Source organism: Siphateles boraxobius, unplaced genomic scaffold (assembly GCF_051911475.1).
Source record: "Siphateles boraxobius isolate OS27281-9 unplaced genomic scaffold, OSU_SipBor_1 21, whole genome shotgun sequence".
Taxonomy (NCBI): Eukaryota; Metazoa; Chordata; class Actinopteri; order Cypriniformes; family Leuciscidae; genus Siphateles; species Siphateles boraxobius.
In genome coordinates, this window is record NW_027508822.1 from 3,023,877 (window position 1) to 3,045,622 (window position 21,746).

General features: G+C 39.4%; 2 protein-coding genes across 2 annotated transcripts in view; both read right to left on the reverse strand.

The window, feature by feature from the left end:
- The window catches only part of LOC143746062 (uncharacterized), a 70,619-nt gene that overhangs the window by 46,593 nt on the left and 2,280 nt on the right, over positions 1-21,746 (reverse strand). The gene's annotated exons all lie outside the window — the stretch shown is intronic.
- On the reverse strand, positions 1,906-19,836 carry LOC143746075 (uncharacterized). The gene is made up of 6 exons (XM_077237796.1): positions 19,490-19,836; positions 12,891-14,058; positions 4,910-5,141; positions 3,185-3,280; positions 2,205-2,435; positions 1,906-2,128 (listed from the first exon to the last, which is right to left on the reverse strand). The coding sequence occupies exons 1-6, from the start codon at positions 19,521-19,523 to the stop codon at positions 2,102-2,104; spliced, it is 1,788 nt and encodes a 595-aa protein (XP_077093911.1). The 5' UTR covers positions 19,524-19,836; the 3' UTR covers positions 1,906-2,101.

Consider the following 21,746-nt stretch of genomic DNA (forward strand, 5'->3'; position numbering starts at 1 on the left):
ATCCTTCTTCAAATACATAAATCCTCCAGCTGAGAAACATTTTTTTAGGATCGTTTCTTATCATTGTTGACAGTCATGTTGTAATGAAGCTATTGATGTTTTGAGTCAGTTCCTCTAGACGTCAATAAAGCTGCTAACAGGGACTGAGGAGTAATATTACATTAGCAAGTGAAGTGTCCATATAGATCAGTTTATATATTTATTATGGCTTCATTTGGATCTATTTTGTTGAGAGAAAAAATTTATTTTGAAAAAAATATATATATTCCATTACTTTATCATGCCAAAACATTTAAGCTTTTACTATGAAAATTGCACTGAAATCACACCATCACATATTATATATACAGATCCTTCTCAAAAAATTAGCATATTGTGATAAAGTTCATTATTTTCCATAATGTAACGATAAAAATTAAACTTTCATATATTTTAGATTCATTGCACACCAACAGAAATATTTCAGGTCTTTTATTGTTTTAATACTGATGATTTTGGCATACAGCTCATGAAAACCCAAAATTCCTATCTCAAAAAATTAGCATATCATGAAAAGGGTCTCTAAACGAGCTATTAACCTAATCATCTGAATCAACTAATTAACTCTAAACACCTGCAAAAGATTCCTGAGGCTTTTAAAAACTCCCAGCCTGTTTCATTACTCAAAACCGCAATCATGGGTAAGACTGCCGACCTGACTGCTGTCCAGAAGGCCATCATTGACACCCTCAAGCAAGAGGGTAAGAGACACAGAAAGAAATTTCTGAACAAATAGGCTGTTCCCAGAGTGCTGTATCAAGGCACCTCAGTGGGAAGTCTGTGGGAAGGAAAAAGTGTGGCAAAAAACGCTGCACAACGAGAAGAGGTGACCGGACCCTGAGGAAGATTGTGGAGAAGGACCGATTCCAGACCTTGGGGGACCTGCGGAAGCAGTGGACTGAGTCTGGAGTAGAAACATCCAGAGCCACCGTGCACAGGCGTGTGCAGGAAATGGGCTACAGGTGCCGCATTCCCCAGGTCAAGCTACTTTTGAACCAGAAACAGCGGCAGAAGCGCCTGACCTGGGCTACAGAGAAGCAGCACTGGACTGTTGCTCAGTGGTCCAAAGTACTTTTTTCGGATGAAAGCAAATTTTGCATGTCATTCGGAAATCAAGGTGCCAGAGTCTGTAGGAAGACTGGGGAGAAGGAAATGCCAAAATGCCTGAAGTCCAGTGTCAAGTACCCACAGTCAGTGATGGTCTCTCAGGATGCTTCTCTGTAGCCCAGGTCACACTCGCTCACGATCAAGCTTCTGATTATCAGAAAAATTAGACACTAAAGACCATCCGTCCTGATTATACGACACACTCCAGACATCAGTGATACAGAAATCACGTCCCTTCCTCTGCTTTGATGCTGTAGTTACTCCAAGAGTCCAGCTCTTTAACCTCCACATCCCAGCAGTGTGTTCCTGAGTTAAAGCCCTCTGAACCCACAACACAGGGTACAAAGTTAAATCTCTCTGGATTACCAGGAACGGGTTTATTGTTCTCACTGTTTCTCACACTGGTCAGATCTTCAGACAGGACGAGATCTGGATTCACAGTGTTTGGATCCAGAATCACAGGAGCTGATGAGACACAATCAATCAAGAGTGAACCCAACACAGATTATTATGAATTATGACATTATGAATTATGTTTTTATAGTAAAGATGAGCTTGATAAACTGATATTAACAAAATCAATAAAAACTGAACTGTAGAGATCTGCTGTATCACCCTAACTGTATATATCATGTTCTTTTCTTGTTTACGGCTCATTTTGGTGCAGTGGCTCATATGGATATTCACACATAATGCTAAAATCTTTAACTCTCCACCCATCCATCATTTCCAGCTCAGATCTTCCGCTGTCAGACTCACTGTTTTGGACGATGTCCTGCATCTTCTTCCAGACTCTGAACGGCAGGTTGCCCAAGTATCGCGGCACATGAATCAAAGCTCCAGAAGGCATCTGTGGATCCGGCCGTGAGATCTGGACTCTGGAGGAACATTCAGGAGTCAGAACTGCAGTGGCTTTGGGTCAGAACCAGAGAGACCAGAGACAGGAGCAGATCACTCACCTTTCCATTGAAACTGGAAACTCCTGCAGAACAAACACACCATTATCATCAAGAACTCAATCAATCAACCAATGATCAACCAATGATCTGAAACCAGACCTTCAGAAAGCAGACGTCATTGGCTTTCATCGTCTCCTCCATGTTTTTGATTGTGTGTGAAAGAGCAGAGATGTGTGTGTTGATCTCCTCCAGCTTCTCCTTCATCCTCTGCTTCTTCTGCTCCTCTTCCTCCCTCAGTGCAGTGACTGTAGCTTCTTCTTCATCTCTGAGAAACTGATGAAGCTTCTCAAACTGATGTTTAATCTGACGCTCTGTGTGCTCAGCTTGAGACTGAAATCACATCACATTCACTTCAATCATCTCAATCGACACACATCAACCCTTCACATCATTCATATCAGAGATAAACTTGGATATCCGACATATAACGGATTTAGAAGCAGATCGCGGCTTGTCATTTACAGAAATAATAAACTGGAATCCATTATATCAAATCTATCTATAAATTACAGGAACGTCTGTCTGTCTGTTATTCGCATATCTCTCAAACCGTTAGTCCAATGGACAGGTGTCTTTCTACGGGCATGAGTAAGTGCAGTGCCAAGTTTGATGTTGTTTGGATTAGAAATGCAAAAGATATCGGTAAATATATATCGGTAAAAGAAGCACACATTGGCTTTTGCCGCTGGCACATATAGGCACAGCAGGACCAGAGACAGAGCAGGTCGAAGAAAGCAGCGGAGCTTAAGTAGTGTTTTCTCAGAGTTCACTGTGTAGCTGCTCCTTGAATCGTTGCGCTTATTCATTTGTGGATGTTAACTGAATCTGTAAGTCAGCTACACTGTTTACTTTACTGCATATTACATTTTATTCTGGTGCATTATCGTTTCCTCAGAGTTTAGGCTACTGTGTAATAGTAGCCTAGGCTATTCAGCAACTCAAACATACCAAACCAAAAATTACTAAAATCACACACAAACAAAGATTTTGCATGGGCACTGCACAAATATATCAAATCATAACTGTATAAAGTGATCCTACAGCTGTGATGAAATTGACTCTCATTTTGGTTTCCTCACCTTGATGTGTTGAACTCTTTTCTCAAACTCTCCTTTCTTTTTTTCATTGTGTTGAAGTTTCTCTTGTAAGGATTTCAGTGCTGTATTGAGCTCCTCCTAGAATTTTACCACAAAAAAAAAACATAAAACACCAGATTACAGTTAAGAAAACTAGACAAAAAGAAAAGTTTTCTTTTTCACTTTATATATAATGAAGCGATATACAGTTATATACAGCTGCATTAGCGTGTGCAATTGAATAGTACTTGCAACGAGCGTAGTATAATGGCTGACAGGACAAGAAAGTCTGATTTTCTGAGAAAAGTGACTTTTTAATTCAGCGTACACTTACGTCACTTGTAGTTCCTATTGTGCTGGGTTCTCTGAAGTAGTCGTGCTTTGCCTCTCACAACGCAACATGCTCTAAAACTCTTATGCTACGGAAGCCCTGAACAGCAAAGAAAAGAAAAAAAATTCGGAAAAATGTTTTACTCTAAAACTACTAGAATAAAGTTGGAATATTTTGACTTTATTCTCATAATTTTCGATTTTTTTCTTTTACATTGCGGTTCAGGGCTTCTGTACTTCGAAATATTTCAACTTTATTCTCATAATTAGATTTTTTTCTTTTACATTGTGGATCAGGGCTTCTGTACTTAGGCACACAAAATAATGTACGTTTTTGTAATTGCGGCTTTGAACGACTATGTAATTGTGGCATCCGTAATTGTGATTAGAAATTATATTAATTGTGCAGCCTTTATATATATATATATATATATATATATATATATATATATATATATATATATATATATAAATGCCTAATTTTATATATATGTGTGTGTATATATATATATATATACACACACACACATATATATAAAATTAGTTTCGGTCGATCTATTTATTAATTAAATTAATTCAATTCTGATTGGATTCTGGTAATAGGCACTGAGCTAAAGCTAAAAGAAGTTCAAGTGCCTCCATACTTAAAAAAAACTGTGGAAAAATTTTAAACAGGAAATGACAGAATATTTACGTACATATTTTTTCAGATGGTCTTTTCGCACGGGATTAGTATTAGAGGTAATATTCTTGGTACTTTTTACAGGACATAATGGTGCTAAAAATCAATAATTGAATAGTTGAACGTAATTGATTCAAATGTGCAATTGTGTGTATGCGATGCAGTCACCAGATTCAGAGGGGGTGAATCCTGTGCAGAGAAGCAAGGCACGCAATTTTTACCAAACAGCAAAGGATCCAGGTGTAGTGATGTTCAGCTGCTTTATGCACGAATGCCTGACCCACCTCAGCAACCTGTCTTCATCCATGCAACGGCCGTCTCTAACAGTGGCAGAGGTTCAGACCAGCCTGATAGCCACACAGGCTGTCTTAACTGAACACAAGAACAAGTGTGTGTGTGTGTGTGTGTGTGTGTGTGTGTGTGTGTGTGTGTGTGTGTGTGTGTGTGTGTGTGTGTGTGTGTGTGTGTGTGTGTGTGTGTATGCATGTGTGTGGGGCAGAATATTTTGAAATATAATTAATATAACATTGTGCTTTGTTGTGTTCAATTATAAGACCTGGACCCAGGCTTAAGGCATGCCTAGAAAATCCAGCGGACACCTTTGAGGGTGTAACCTTGGCAGCACACAGAAGTTGAGTAAATATTGAGTGCATGAATGTGATATCTGTGTTTATGACTAATTGTTGTTCTTTACATGTGAAAAACGCGTTTCTTACCTTATATGATGAAACCGCTTCACCGATGGGTCTAAATTTATGATTGTCGTGTTGTTTTGAATCTCTGCACACTAAACACACAGGCTGTTTGTCCTCCAGACAGAAGAGTTTGAGTTTCTCAGTGTGTAAAGTGCAGATCTCCTCAGATCCTGATGAATGCCTCTCGTTTCTCTCCTTCAGCGACGACTTTTTTAATGCCACATTACATGGAGGAATATCTTTTGAAGGTTTCCTGCAGAAAGGACACTCCTGAGTTATCTTGGTTCTCCAGAACGGTGTAAGAAACTCTTTACAGACACTGTGACTACAGGATAAAATAACAGGATCCTTGGAGATTTCACAGCACATGGAAAAATAATCATCTTCAGCTACTGAAGCCATTTTCACTGTTTGAGCTCTAGCTATCTAAACTATACTTTCACTTTCTGAATGATTGTTACAAAAATTTATATCACAAAGTTCAGCTTGGATTTGTCAAAAGTACAGACTTCGGTACCAGGTCGGTACTGAAATTTAAAAAATGTGTCGATGCCAGCATTTCCCTCTAGCATTTTGAGCGCTGTTGAACGATTTCTTAAGCACCTCTGATTGGCCATTGTGCTCAACATATATGTCTGTGATTGGCTACAATGATCAACGCTTCAAAAACATGTTTTCTTTGACACTCTTCACCAAGCGTTTACACAAATACACACAGGAGCATTTGAAAGCGGCATCTATAAGCAGATCGCTAATATATCCGCTGATAGTCGGTTTTGCTAATATACACCTCCTTTTAAACGCTCCCTTGTGTATCTATGCAAGTGCTTAGTGAAAAGTGTCAAAGATGGCATTGTTAATTGTAGCCATTGTAGCCAATCAAAGACATATGTTGAGCAACACAATGGCCAATCAGAGGGGTTTAAGAATCTGTTCAACGGCGCTCATATTGCTAGAAGGAAATGCTGGTATCGTCAAATTTTTTTAATTTCAGTACTGACTTGGTACTTTTTGACAACTCTAGTTCAGCTGACTGTTCAGAAAGAAACTCAAAAATCATTCTTGATATCTTTTTTTCCTTTGTTCTCCAATGTAAAGACTCTGGGCGGATCTAATCTGTGGGGAATTTGCATATCATAATTAATAATTGGTAATTAATAATTATTCATACATGTTTGGATTAGATCAGTCTTACATGTTAATAAAACTCCTGATAAGGGATGATATGTCATTTTACCTGCATGCATGCTTGTGTATCCTTGCACTTAACCACAAGTTGATTGCAATTACCTACACGGACCACGTCTTTCAAAACAGGCTAAATTAATTAGCTCAATTGTCAGACTAATATCTGTGGGAATCCACAATATCATCTTACTTTATAGGATTTCAGGAAAAGCAATTCTGTGGCCACAAGAATTGGGTTTCCTGCCCTATAAACACATACTCTTTAAAGTATCTTTAATTTGTAAGCTTGTTGCTATAAGATCTTTTGGCACTTAAGGGACTTAAAAATGAGCAAAAAGGCAGTACATCAATCAGATGAATATAATGAATTTAATAAGGCAGAACTACTTATGTATTTACTACGGTTACATGGGATATATGTATTTACAAACATAATAAACAACAATACACGATAAGGCATCGATGAACGAGAAATGCATAGAGTGTGGACAATGGAAACACGTGTGAGAGGGGAAGGGAGAGAGAGAGAGAGAGCATTGGCAACATTCCCCTGACAGTCCCCTGCCTGTGACAACACGAAAACATCATCTTAATGCTTCTTAGAAGCTCTATAAAGAGATATACTTAAGTTTCTGGGTCTCTCTGTGTCGCGGCATTCCTGCGCGTGCGTGAGCGGAGTCCTTTAGGAAGCGTCACTGGGTGCTGCTTGGCGCGCGTTGAACGGAGTTTCCAAGTCTTTGGGGAAACATTACCAAAGGAAAATAGTTCGGCTAAGTTTGTTTCACTTTGTGGAAGTCGAGAGTGGAGAGTCGACTACGGAAAACAAAACTTTGACTAACAAAGAAAAGAAATAAAGATCTCTACGGGAAAATCACGCCGAGTTAACGTCACATCTTCGCATGGCTGGTGAACAAGCGTGTGTACGTCTCTCGCCACGTGGTCACGTGCGCGTGTTTCTCCTTCAAAACGAGCGCGCGCTCGTTTAAAGGTCCCTTGTAGATGGATTTGCTGAAGAGATATGTCACACGGTGTTCTTTTCACTCGTCGATTGGAATTAAACACGGAGACTTATCTAAGACTGAAAAACACAAACTAAACTAGAAACAAATAAAAGAAAGGCGAAGAGCTCGCCCGGAGGCGAGACCCTACATTATGAGCAAAGACAGTCGAAGTAAACAGTGAGCGAGCGGAGGGGGGAAGCGTCATTTATCACCTTGGAGAAATCCAGCCTCTTCCTGTTGACTTGGCCAATTAGAGGGTTGGAATTTCACAGGCGGGACTTTGGTTTTTATTGCTCTTTGTCTAAGAGAGAGACATTTGAAACCGACGAAATTAGGGTGTTTAAGAGCAGAATCTTCACAATTCTTATAATACTAATGTGTCACAAGTTTAGCAAAATGTAATGTCAATTAACAAATGGGGAATGAAGATTGGAGTTTATCGAGACCAAACTTGCCACAAATGGATTTGGTTAAACATTAGTTGGCCAAGTTTAAAACATTATCGCATTAGAGTTGTCGAGAAACATAGACCAAACCACAAAAAGGCAACTCATGAAATAGGGAACTTAGATACATTGTTCATACAATTCTCAAGTGGATATATAATAGCATATATATATATATATGAAAACAGGATTCATTTCTCCTCCTTGGTTAGAATTCAGAGAGCGCCACAGTTCTGTGAACATTCCTTTGGGTCGTAAACGCCGTTATCTAAGAACACCAGTGATGTTAGTTTTGGTCTCTTTTCACTCCAAAGATGGAAAACATAGTAAACTATATTTTACTGGATATTACTGTACGTATTCTGATTGATCACACCGAAAGCATTCTGGAGGTGTCCAGAACTATGTGTACAAGTTATGGGAATAGACAGTTATATTTAAAATGCATAATGAAGGTATTTATAATTCACTTTAAGCTACAATAAAATCATAGTCATTCCAATGTGACATGGGCAAATGGACACACATAAAAACACATTGAATATATCTGGTTAAATGTCTTTTAAAGAAAAGAAGTTTCTTTTCGCTTTGGAATCCACTTCCTTTGGGACATTCCGATCAGTCATAAAATGTCTTGTAATCGGACACCACGCTCTGTCCTGAGTGTGGTCTTCAGTGGTGGGGGAATGTGTGTGTGTGTTTGGGTTAATTTACATTCAGAGATTTTTGGTCTTTAGCCGGATGTATTTAGTTATTCAGATTCACCCACTTAGCCCAGTCCCTACACCAATTATCGTGGATTAATTTTTGCTTTTGTTGAGACAGTAGTGTAAAGGGACTTTTGCATCTTAAGTTTGAGAGAAAGAAGAACTGTTGAGTCACTCTCTTGCTGGTCAGTTTTGTAAGAGGGCAGAGTTTATGATCACCTTTGTTTTTTCAAAATTAGGTCAGACTGCACCTTCAGGTTAAATTTGAACAAAATGCACTTAACATTAAAAAGCACTGACACTCTCTCAAGTAGTGTATAATGCTAGAAAATTAACACATTTCTACAGAACACAAATATCGATGATAAAGACTCAAGAAAAAAATCCGTTAATATTTTGTACCTGTTTGGTTCCTTTTTGGGAACAAAAGTTCTGGGAATGTATTTTATGTGATGGTTTCCCGAACAGAATTTTAATTAAGACAGGTGAATACAATCAATGACTCGAAATACATAACCTTTTAAACTATACTCCATTGTATAGTGTGCGCGAACTGAGACGGTCAACACATGCTCTTTAAAAACATTAATCTTTGTATAGTGCCTGCACTATTTTTCTCCACAAGTTAGAATGGAGAACACTATTAACACTATTCACTGTTAACTATGACATTTGCCTCAATAAAAGGTAGTTGTTGTAACATTTAAGTTTAGGTATACAGTACATTGTAAAGTAGGATAGGATTACTTACTTAGTCTTTCAATATTAGCTAGAGCAAAAGTGCCCGTGCAAAATCTGTTTTTGTTTTTAGTAATTGTTGGTTTGGTGTGTTTGAGTGCTCATTGTTACAATTACACAGCAAAAGTCCAGTGACATTTTTATTTGTACATGGTAGAAAGCAAATACTGATACTGACTTAATGACATACAATAAATATGGAAAATTGAACTACACGTGCGCCTGTCTTTGAAGTCAAGACATGTATATTTGTGAAAAGGTTGCCGTTTCCAAGGAAAGCGAAATATTTGTCTTAGGCTACCATCCTTTTAACGTGTAAGGGTATTTACCATGAATGGTGTCAGCGCTGGTCACACAGCGCGAGGAAGCCGTGGGGGAAAGCAGCGAGTCACGCATTGAATCAATGCCATTGGTCTCTATTAAGTGAAGCATTGCTCAGCTTTGCCCAAAAGTGAAGCATTGCTGGCCAGCTGAGCCTTGAAAAGTGGAGCTCAAAGTTAAAAAATAATTAACACCATGTTTCCTTACATCTATCATTTAAGGAACCAGCGTTTTTGAATGTTTTCGTTGAATGAACGGTTTAATGACTCACTCAAAGACAGTCCGTTGGCGTAACAACCGCGCGCTGAGTGACAGTCTTTCAATGTGCAGAGACGCTGTTTAGTTTCGGTTACATTGGTTACATTGTTTTAGTGTATGCTGACCACATCATAACACGTATTTATATGGCAACAATTAAATAAATAAATAAATAAATGGCGGCAAAACCGCATATCGCGCTATTGAGCCACTGAAAATTACCGCAAAGGAAATTCCTTCAAGGCGACAGCCCTATGTTAAGCGCACCAGAATAAAATATAATATTCAGAAGTAAACAGTGTAGCTGACTTACGGATTCAGTTAACATTAAGGCTGCACGATGTGTCGTTTTAGCATCGATATCGCGATGTGCGCATCCACGATAGTCACATCGCAGGATGTTGCGATGTAAGACGTAGTTGATCCGTGATTCATGATCAGTACGGGCCAGCAGCTCCCTGGCCCGTAACGCTTGCGATTCGCGGATTAATTGTAAAGTTTAACCATCATATAGTGGAAGTTTATCATTTGCATGTGTTTTTAAGTCCTGTCAGTTTAAACATCAAGCGTAAGAAGACTGGAACTTGCGCGTTGCTTTCTGTGAGCCGGGCAGACACAAAGATCAGTGGTTTTTCTCTTATTTCTGAGCTTGAACGAACACGAGAATTCAAAATAAAGTCAGAATGCCTTTCCTACATTGAACATTTTTTGGCGGCCACCAAAGAATATTTTTGTCCCGCCAAAGCCTTATTTGACCGGGGAGTGATAGATGACTGACTGCTGCGCAAAACTGAGAGAACGAGCAGAGAGAGAGAGCCCCGGTCGCGTGCGCGCAATCTCACCGTTTTCAAACTGTCTTGCTCTCTCTCCCTCCCTCGCGCATATTAATGAATTGAGTTGACTGAATATCTTTGAGAATACACAATGGTAAAAGGTCAGAAGACAGAAGTTTCACGTGAAGCATTCGGATGTATTTTTTTCCTGAACTACCGCTGGTTGTGAAGTTTGCTAAAAAAATATTCTCTGAAAAGCGTTCCACACATTCAATGAACAAAACAAAAAAAATCTATTCAGTGATTAAATGTTTTCTGTGTTGAGACAAATCTTGTGCGATGTCCTAACTGCCGGGATAATCACACAACGTGTGCCGTGGTCCGTTAATGACACCTCCAATTCACGAACTAATGACTCATTTGAACCGATTCACTTTAATGAATGGTTAAAACAACTGAACTGTCCAACACTGAACTCACGATAAATAACAAATCGGTAACACTTTACAATAAGGTTCCATTTATTAAACTTTAGTTAATTACATTAGTTAATAGTTTCTATGCAGATTTACTCAATTACAAAATCACCCCAGTCATTCAGATGATTCATTCTTTCCAAAGAGAGCTATTCAAGTCATCTGGTGAAATTGTTTTCATATCGCAAAATATGTCGCAGAAAAATAAAATATCGCCATGTAATTTTTTCCCAATATCGTGCAGCCCTAGTTAACCTCCACAAATGAATAAGCGCAACGATTCAAGGAGCAGGCTACACAGTGAACTCTGAAAAAACGCTACTTAAGCTCCGCTGCTTTCTTCGACCCGCTCTGTGTGAGAGGCTAGTACGGCAAAAGCCAATGTGTGCTTCTTTTACCGATATACACTCACCTAAAGGATTATTAGGAACACCATACTAATACTGTGTTTGACCCCCTTTCGCCTTCAGAACTGCCTTAATTCTACGTGCCATTCAACAAGGTGCTGAAAGCATTCTTTAGAAATGTTGGCCCATATTGATAGGATAGCATCTTGCAGTTGATGGAGATTTGTGGGATGCACATCCAGGGCACGAAGCTCCCGTTCCACCACATCCCAAAGATGCTCTATTGGGTTGAGATCTGGCGACTGTGGGGGCCATTTTAGTACAGTAAACTCATTGTCATGTTCAAGAAACCAATTTGAAATGATTCGAGCTTTGTGACATGGTGCATTATCCTGCTGGAAGTAGCCATCAGAGGATGGGTACATGGTGGCCATAAAGGGATGGACATGGTCAGAAACAATGCTCAGGTAGGCCGTGGCATTTAAACGATGCCCAATTGGGACTAAAGGGCCTAAAGTGTGCCAAGAAAACATCCCCCACACCATTACACCTCCACCACCAGCCTGCACAGTGGTAACAAGGCATGATGGATCCATGTTCTCATTCTGTTTACGCCAAATTCTGACTCTACCATCTGAATGGTTTTAACAGAAATCGAGACTCATCAGACCAGGCAACATTTTTCCAGTCTTCAACTGTCCAATTTTGGTGAGCTCTTGCAAATTGTAGCCTCTTTTTCCTATTTGTAGTGGAGATGAGTGGTACCCGGTGGGGTCTTCTGCTGTTGTAGCCCATCCGCCTCAAGGTTGTGCGTGTTGTGGCTTCACAAATGCTTTGCTGCATACCTCGGTTGTAACGAGTGGTTATTTCAGTCAAAGTTGCTCTTCTATCAGCTTGAATCAGTCGGCCCATTCTCCTCTGACCTCTAGCATCAACAAGGCATTTAAACCCACAGGACTGCCGCATACTGGATGTTTTTCCCTTTTCACACCATTCTTTGTAAACCCTAGAAATGGTTGTGCGTGAAAATCCCAGTAACTGAGCAAATTGTGAAATACTCAGACCGGCCCGTCTGGCACCAACAACCATGCCACGCTCAAAATCGCTTAAATCACCTTTCTTTCCCATTCTGACATTCAGTTTGGAGTTCAGGAGATTGTCTTGACCAGGACCACACCCCTAAATGCATTGAAGCAACTGCCATGCGATTAGTTGATTAGATAATTGCATTAATGAGAAATTTAACACGTGTTCCTAATAATCCTTTAGGTGAGTGTTTTTACCGATATCTTTTGCATTTCTAATCCAAACAACGTCAAACTTGGCACTGCACTTACTCGTGCCCGTAGCAAGACACCTGTCAAGTTTGAAATCCATCAGACGAACGGTTCAAAAGATATGCGAATAACAGACACACACATACACAGACACATACAGACAGACATTCCTGTAATTTATAGATAGCACCTTTCAAGATCCCACAGGTACTTTACATTAGGGCTGGGCGATATATCACATGACATTTGTATGCGCATCTCCTCAGTAAAGCCGGTTCCTTGATTAGTAGTAAATCACCTTCACCTGCTTTCAGATGGAGTGGCATTTACTACAAAGAGCTGTAGTTAACTGACAAGCTGCGATATATCGCCCAGCCCTACTTTACATCTGTTTAAATAAAACATATTATAATTACTATTATTACTCGGAAGAGACTTTGTTTCTCAGCACATAAAGATGAACTACTTACCGTGATCTCAAACTGCGATGATGTCTTTTCTTCACTGCATGGATCTTCATGTGTCGCTTCAGGTGAGTTTTAAAATAGAAACTGGTCCCGCACTGATCACAGGTGTGTGGGTTCTCTCTGATGTGGATCCTCTCATGTCTTTTCAGATGTTCTGTCTGATTGAACCTCTTGTCGCAGTGTGAACACTTGTAAGGTTTTTCTCCAGAGTGAATTTTCTGGTGCACTTTTAAAACACCAAGTGAAGTAAAAGTCTTCTCGCACTCAAAGCACACATGATCTCTTACACCAGTATGAACTTTCTGATGTGTACGTAAATATAGGAGCTGTGAAAAAGTCTTTCCACAATCAGAACATGAATGTGGCTTCTCCTTCGTATGAACTGTCAGGTGTCTCTTCAGGTTTGATGCCACAAGAAATGTTTTCCCGCATTGATCACATGTAAACGGCTTCTCTCCGGTGTGGATCCTCATGTGAGCAGTAAGGTGTGCTGATTGTGTAAAACTCTTTTCACACTGATCACATGAGAACGGCTTCTCTCCCGTGTGGATCCTCTTGTGGTTCTTAAGCTGTGATGATTGTGCGAAACTATTCCCGCATTGTTCGCATGTGAACGGCTTCTCTCCTGTATGAACTCTCATGTGAAGCTTAAGATGTTGTTTGTTTGTGAAGCTCTTCCCACACTGACCACACGTGAACATATTGTCTACACTGTGGATTCTCATGTGAACATTAAGACTTTGTTTGTATCTGAATCTCTTTCCACATTTATCACATGTGAAAAGCTTCTCTCTAGTGTGAACTCTCATGTGTTCTTTAAGGTGTGTTGACACCGTAAAACTCTTCCCACATTGAGCGCATGTGTACGGCCTCTCTCCGGTGTGGATTCTCATGTGTTGATTAAGATTTGATTTTTGTGCGAAGCTCTTCCCGCACTGATTACATATGTGCGGCTTCTCTCCAGTGTGAACTCTCATGTGACACTCAAGTTTATGTTTGCTTGGGAAACTCATTCCACACTGAGTGCAGGTGAAAGATTTATTGGCTCTTCTTTTCTTTAAAAATGTCTTTTTAGGTTTTGAGCGACTCAAAGTTTTTCCTCCAGGTTTGACATGATGTTCCTCCTTCACTTCACTCAGTTCTTCATTCTCCTCCTTCACTTCCATCAGGTCTGAAATTAAAGAAATAAAATTGAACAAATTAACGGACATAAAGTGTAAACTATTAAATACATTTGATTAACAATTATTTAACATAATATCAAAAATATACAATACAGCTGTAATTTTGACACCAACTTTTATATTGCCGTTTAATTTGTTTAACTAAAAACGTAATTATTAATGGCCCGTCACATAAGACTTTTCCTTCCACTGACTTCCATTCATACCCATGTGAATGTGGGACAATAAGTGAATTTTGCCATATTCCTGTTCAGGTTTACGGTATCTGTAGAAATTTCACATACTCAAAAATCTAGTGTTCACAATCAATCTGAAATTCTCAAACCTCCTTTTCCTGAACATTTGTTGAAAGCCAAAATTTAGTTTAAACTAGGGGTGTGCCGGTTTCAGAATCGGTGATGACGGTTATGACGTGAGTCAAATGTGACGGTCTGTTATAGTACAACTTAGTTTGAATAAACGAGCAGACACTGATTAGCTACTTGCTCTACGTTTATTTAAAATTAACAGCAAGACAACTAGAAGTGAATGTGCTTTCCATTAAATGAATCACACAGTAAACAAATCCTTGGATGCGGCGCCACGCGCGCTGTTACAAAAAAAGCCGTGCACACAGCCAAGCGAAATGGGGTCTTGCCGGTCTTGTGCACCCAACGTGTCATTTTTGCCGCGCGCATCTTCGCGCTCGTGTGGACGCGTCGAGTATATTAAGGTGCGTTCACACCGCCGCCGACTTGAGCTTCCAAAGCGGCCGGAAGTCATTCATTTTCAATGGAAGCTGGCTTCTCTCAGCTGCAAGGAGCGTCAAATCCCTCGGCGTCGCGTTTTGGGCGTTTTCAGCGTTTTCAGCGTCAATCAGAAAGTTGAAAGAAGCTCAACTTTATGGTAATTAGCTATGACGCGGTTCAGCGGCAAGCAGCGGCAAAACGCCAGAAACCAATCAGAATAAAGACGTCCTTCACTCTGGCTGATTCCGGAGAAACATACGATGTGAACTTTCGTTCCTACCAAAACATTAGTTCCGAGAAAATGGAGGAGAAGCTGATAATCGCTGTTGCTGGGTTTCCTAACATATATGATATGACGTTGTTTGCTTACAGGGACCAGTTACAAAAGAACGAGGCATGGGAATGCAATTCATTTGCTCACGGTGACAAAGATTTGACCAATTGCACTAATGCAAATAATAGCCTAATGCAAATAATAATAATAATAATAGCTAATTATTATTTTTTTCCCCGACCAAAAGTGACCAAAACAGTTATAAAAATGCTGTCATTATAAAAGGTTTCTTCAATGTATTGCTTGTTTTTTTCTGTTTATTACATTTCATGTTGTGACACTTCTCTTCTCCCTGCTACGTCAGAGCGTCCAAAGCGTCAACGAGCTTCCCCGTGCTTTTTGACAAGCGTCCTTGACAGAGCGGCCAGAGCTTCTTTGACGCTCAAGTCGGCGGCGGTGTGAACATACAGTAAACAAGGCTTTACTCGCGCTCTGATCGGTAAAGGGGCACAGACCTCTCCCGAATCATCTCCTGCAGCAGCAGCCTCCAAAGCACCACTAACTCCGCCTCCATTTCCCTTGTAAGCTGATATTAGTATTTAAACATTCTCTATGATAAAAAATGTTTGTAAAAAATAATTTAATATCACGGTTTTGGCGGTTATAGAGTTCTAATGACGGTGTTCAACTATAACCGTCGGTCTCACAGTTATATAGTAACCGTCACACCCCCTAGTTTAAACGGGACCTATCATGCCCCTTTTTACAATACGTAAGTTAGGGCCCTTTCACACCTACCTTGTTTGGTCCGGACTTTCGGACTTTTCAGTTTGGTCCAAATCAAAATTACATGTGTGAAACCTACCCCGGACCACGGTCCGGACCAAACATATGAAATTTGGTCCGACGAAAAGAGGTAGTCTCGGTTCGGATCAAACTGAACAAAGGTTTGGTTCGTTTCTAGTGTGAAAGCATTTCTGTATGGTTCGGACTTTCAGACCTTTTACAGGAAGTTCCGGTGGTTCCCGCATAGCCGAAAAAACAGAAGGTGGCAGGAAAAATGAGCCGTGGTAGCACATGGGGAGAGGAGGAGACGAGGTTTTTATTGAAGTATGGTCTGATGACATAAGAAGTCAACTGGAAAAAACGCAAAAAAATGCAGACACTTTCCAAATATAGTTGCAACGATATGCGTCTGTTCATTCATGTTGTCAAAATTACCCGCCGAATTGACAACACGCTGACGTCAGACGCACGTCCATTTACAAACCAATCAATGTCAAGATTCACATAGATGATGATGACAGGACGCAAGTATGTCATGTTAAGTTCTTTAGTCCGCTCGCATAATTGCAGTGTGAAACCAAACCAAAACTTTCTGAAAGTATAAAATGTATCGAAACGTGAACTTTGGTTCGGAGTCGGACCTTGGTGCGGACTTTCAGGTGTGAAAACGCCCTTAAAGGCAGAGTAGGTAAGTCTGAGAAACTAGCAGAAAACTGCTGGATTTTGAAAGTATCCAAACAGAGAAACTCCCACCCCCTTCCTTCTGGGCTCCTTCCAAAGCTACGCCACAAAACACTTGAACGCGCAATGCCAGCCGGTCAGCTGGAGGACGAGTTTACCAGTGCGGAGCAGAGAGGAGCGCAGTACGATGGAGTGACATCATGTCAGAATCACAGGTAATAAAAAAACCTTTTTGACTGCTCTTTCTCTGCCATAATTGTGAGACTTTGTGGCTTGCGGTCGGTACGCACCTCTCCTCTTCCGAAATGAGCGAGTCAACCGAGTGCGCGCATGTGGGCATCTCCTGTAGCAGCAGGGCTGGTAGCCATAGCAACGAGGGAGAGTGACAGTCGCCCAGTCAATCAGAGCACTCGGTCCGAAGGGAATAATGAGCTGTGTTTATTGCAGACCCTGAGAGGACTACAGACACTCTATTTTTGTAAACTCCTTTTCAGAGTACTTGTATTTTAGATATGTATTGGTATATAAAGACAGTTTAAACAAATTTGGCAAAAAGTGTTTTAGAAACACATTGCCTACCCTGCCTTTAAGTCTCTGATGTCCCCAGAGTTATGTGAAGTTTCAGCTCAAAATACCTCACTGATCATTATTTATAGCATGTTAAAATTGTATTTGATCACAGTCTGAGAGATGGTTTTCTCTGCGTGCATTAATACGGTAGAGCTGCCTCAAAAACTGCTCGCCAGTAACAAGTTATTTTTCGCGTTTTATATCGCTTTAGCGGTCAAAAACACAAAATGATGTCAAAATTCAGGTCTTGGTAAGTATCCACGTAAACACAGTCGGTTTTGTCTTAAATAAGCATAAACACATGTGACAGTGTGACAGAGTGTAATGAAAACAGTAATGGATCTGTGCACTAGCTCTTAAAGTGACAGCAGCCATATGTGTCTGTCATTATGCTGTCACCAAAACAATAAAAGATAGCTTTAACTGTAATGAATCAGGATTAATAACCTATATGTACTTAATTTCATCACTATATCATATAGTTATATATAGGTATATCACTAGTGTTAGACCTAAAAAAATGTATTCCTATCTTTTTTTCGTGTTTTTTACTAAACCTGAGCGAGTTTTTGTACATTAAGCCCTTCAAGTCCCATGTATATCATATACAGATGCTGAATTTGAAACATTCCACAATTGTGGACAATGGCACATCATTATTTACAGCAGATGCTTACAATTTAAAAGAGCCCAAATTCACCATAATCCATCACTCAGATCTAAAGATATTCCTCATGGACTTCTAACTCATGAACCTGCACAGGAGCACATCCAATGAAGTATACAGATGGTGCACTGATGTGACGTTTAACATAATCCATCACTCAGAACTAAAGATTAGGGTGGGTGATATAGCCTCAAAATTATATCATGATATTTCAAGAATATTTCTGATAATGATATTTATGACGATATAGAAGAAAATATATAAAACAATGTTTTATTGGAGATTGCAGCTGGCAGGCAGCAGCATTTATTAGTGCAAACAAAATGAAGGGCATTTTCCATCCTTTTCCAATGAGCTACTGTCATTGATGAAAGAATACAAAATTCGAAGTGTAATCTATTGTCATAATGTGGCAGCAACAGTATTATGGGGCAATAGTGACAGTCACACAGCGCAAGTCAAATGTAAGCAAAGTAAAAAAGTAGCCTTAGTACAAGTTAGTAGTGTTTTCCTTGGATATTTTAAGAAAACGTATAACAACTCCTTAACATTTTAACATTAAAATTGTTCCTCCACAAAGAATTTCTTGTGACCTACTAAATAGATCGTTAATTTTGGGCTCATAAAAAAAAAAAAAGAAGCCCATTAAGGGGCATCAAGGACTGAACAAAAGGCTGTCTTGGTCTTTACTCTTTAGTTGTGTGTGTGTCACTCAGAAAAGAACAATTTTATAAATGCCTTCCAAATTTGTGAGGACTGAACAAAAAGGCTATCTTGGATCCAAATGCTGTAACTTTTGATTACGTTATGCAATCACCACACACTTTTATCCAGATGCAGCTCACATGTAGAGGGACTTCACCAAAAAATGTCCACCTACCGTATTTCCTTCCTGAGTTATCTCATGTCAAATAAGAAATGCAAAATCAAAAAAATATATATATTTATATATATTTTGTCTTTTATCACAGTTATCTCAGCATGAGAATGTCCAAATGTAATGTATATTTGCTAATGTAAAATTTAAAAAGTGTTCTATCAAACGATCTCTACCTTTTGACTCTCTTGCTAGTTTTGGAGTTATGAGTCTTTAGTATTGTGTGTGTCACTCAGGGCTTCAGGGGTTAATAAACTGGTAAACTCTATATCCGTAAAACAACTCTGATGAACTGTAATAATGTGCGTGCTCTCTCTTTCATTACCGCAGTGTCACTCTAATAGCTGGATCACGAACAGTTGGTACAGATCCATCCCTGAATAACAACTTTTTACCAAAACCGGTGTATTGTATTGTCCCTCGTTCGCAAAGCAGCCTGGTGTAAAATGATTCAGTAAAAAAAAAAATCAGTATATTCCCTTCAAAATTAAAGCTAATCCACTGCATCTTCAGTGGCTCTGATGTCAGGAGTGCATGAAGACTGTTATCTTCACTCTTACAACAAAACACCTGAGCCGCTTACGAGACACGCTTCTCCAGCCAGGAGATAAACATGCGGACTGTGTACAGCTCACTCAGGGCAGTGTCTATGCTAATACATTTATGTGCAAAACCATGTAAAAGTGAATTTTGCATAATAGGTGCACTTTAGCCATTTTATTTCACAGCTGTTAAGATTTTTCCTGCTACAGCCATTTAAATGTGATGAAGTGCTTGAATGTTTCTAACATGAATGTTCTCCAGGATCATGAATGAATGAAGAATAAACACCAACCTCTTTGTTCTTCAGGATCTTCAGTGTGTTTCATTCTGCAGGTTCTGGATCACTCGTGTTCTCACTGTCCTCTTTAATAAACTCAGTCTTTGCAGATTTCAGCTCTTCCTGATGCTTTCATGCTCGTCTTCTATTGTAGCTGATGTGAATTTGCAGCATTTATGGGTGAATTGCAGTGGGAGGAGCTTCACTGGTGATTAATTGCAGTGGGAGGAGCTTCAATGGTGACGTGATTGATGTGGGAGGAGCTTCACTGATGATGAATTGCAGCTGGAGGAGCTTCAATGATGACGTGAATGATGTGGGAGGAGCTTCACTGATGATGAATTGCTGTGGGAGGAGCTGATCTGCCAAAATCAAAAATATATCAGGTAGAGAATTTATTTTATGCATTTATGCCTAGAGGTGTAACGGATCACAAAACTCACAAAGCGGATCATTTAAAGTTTTTGAGTCCTGGTTCGGATCAGCAAAAACATTTTCTAATGTTGGTGGGGTGGGCGGGGGGGGATGTCATTTTGCTTTTCATTAATACTTAAAGCTTAAAGTACTTTGATCAATACCACAGCGAAAGCAACTGGCCTAACGGATAAAGTTCAAACATTAGTGAACATTCAATATATTAAAATAAGAAGAATACACATTTCAAGCATAGGTGAATACTATAACAAAGTCACAAAGACTAACAGTAGTATTCAGGTACAGCAATGTAATAATTTAGCCTAAATTTAAAGCAACACTATTGTGTTTACGGTAGAAATTAAATATAGATTAGCCTAATCTTTGTTAGAGCTGTATTTTGCCTATTATTTTGCGTTTAAAATCGCTTCAATGTGTAAATTGGCCAGACAAAACACATGCAAATGATAAACTTTCACTCTATGATGGTTAAACTTAGTAATTAATCTGGAAAACACATGCGCGCCAAACCGTAGGGCCGATCCGTTGCAACCCTATTTATGTCTATCATAAACTGATGCTAATTCACAACTTCTATTATTGTTAACCAGAACATTGTCCTGCTTCTTCATTAAAATATAGGCAGATATCTAGACATGACAAATATAAACATTGTCTTCCAAATATAAATTATAGCCATAAAAAAGTAAAAACAAACTTCCATATTTGGAGTCAACAAATCCCCTCAGTCTGCTGACACCAACGAAATGAGCTTTAAGTGTCAATTTACAGGAGATCTGAAGACATCAGCATAATAAATGAGGTGAAAACAGGAACTATTGTCATGAAATAAAGAGTGTTTTCAGCACATCTGTTAATATTGATGATCCTCAGACTATCAACACTCATTCAACAAGACATTCAGGATCATCTCACTTTATTCTGAGTGTTTGCTGTTAAAAACACATTATCCGAGTCAGGACACATGATAAAAGCATATAAAACTGCTCTAGTGAAAGACAATAATTTCTCACGTGACATGGATAAAATACAACAAATACAGACATGTTCTATATGCAAACACGTCCCGGGATTGATGGGGACCAAGTAACATTGCCAGAACGCGCCCTGTGTGAACAAAAGCCAGGACGAATGCCGTAAGGGTTGTGTCGTAGTGATGACGCACGGGCCTACAGCATAGGCTATGGGGAACGAGCCACTCGGCAAACCCAGTGGCGCTACTGGGGAGTATGGACTCGTCTTCGTGTAGAAATGATCAGTAGAACTGACATCTGACAGGAGTTATAACATCCTGACCTCAAGTGTCTTTACAGGATCTTTACGGGATGTGTGTGAACGCACTCACAGATTCCAAAAAAATCACTGGCAGTGTGAATGAACCAAAATCAAACTATCCCAGGACAAATCCATTGTCAGCACATTATCTGTGTTTTTTCCGGAATCTCTGTGTGAAAGGGGCTTACGAGACGTTTCCTGTCAGATGATAAATATACATTAAGAATATGTCTTTAAGATCTTTATGACTTATAATGTATGTAAAAGTGACTTTTTAAAGATGTTTATTCAATTAACATGTTTAAAAAGTCAGTTCAAGATGTCAGTCAAAGAGCTCTTTAACAGACATCTTGGAGACGTGTGCTATCTGGGATGTATACAGAAACTGACAATGGCCATACAACTTAAAAATAAAGAACGGCAGCAGCATTATTTTAACATGTCCACTTTCAAACTTCATTAATATTTAGGCTATCTCTTATTATTATTTATTAATTATTATTATACCACGGGCTGTTTAAATACTCGATTCTGATTGGCTGGAAGATGTGCAGTAAAACCG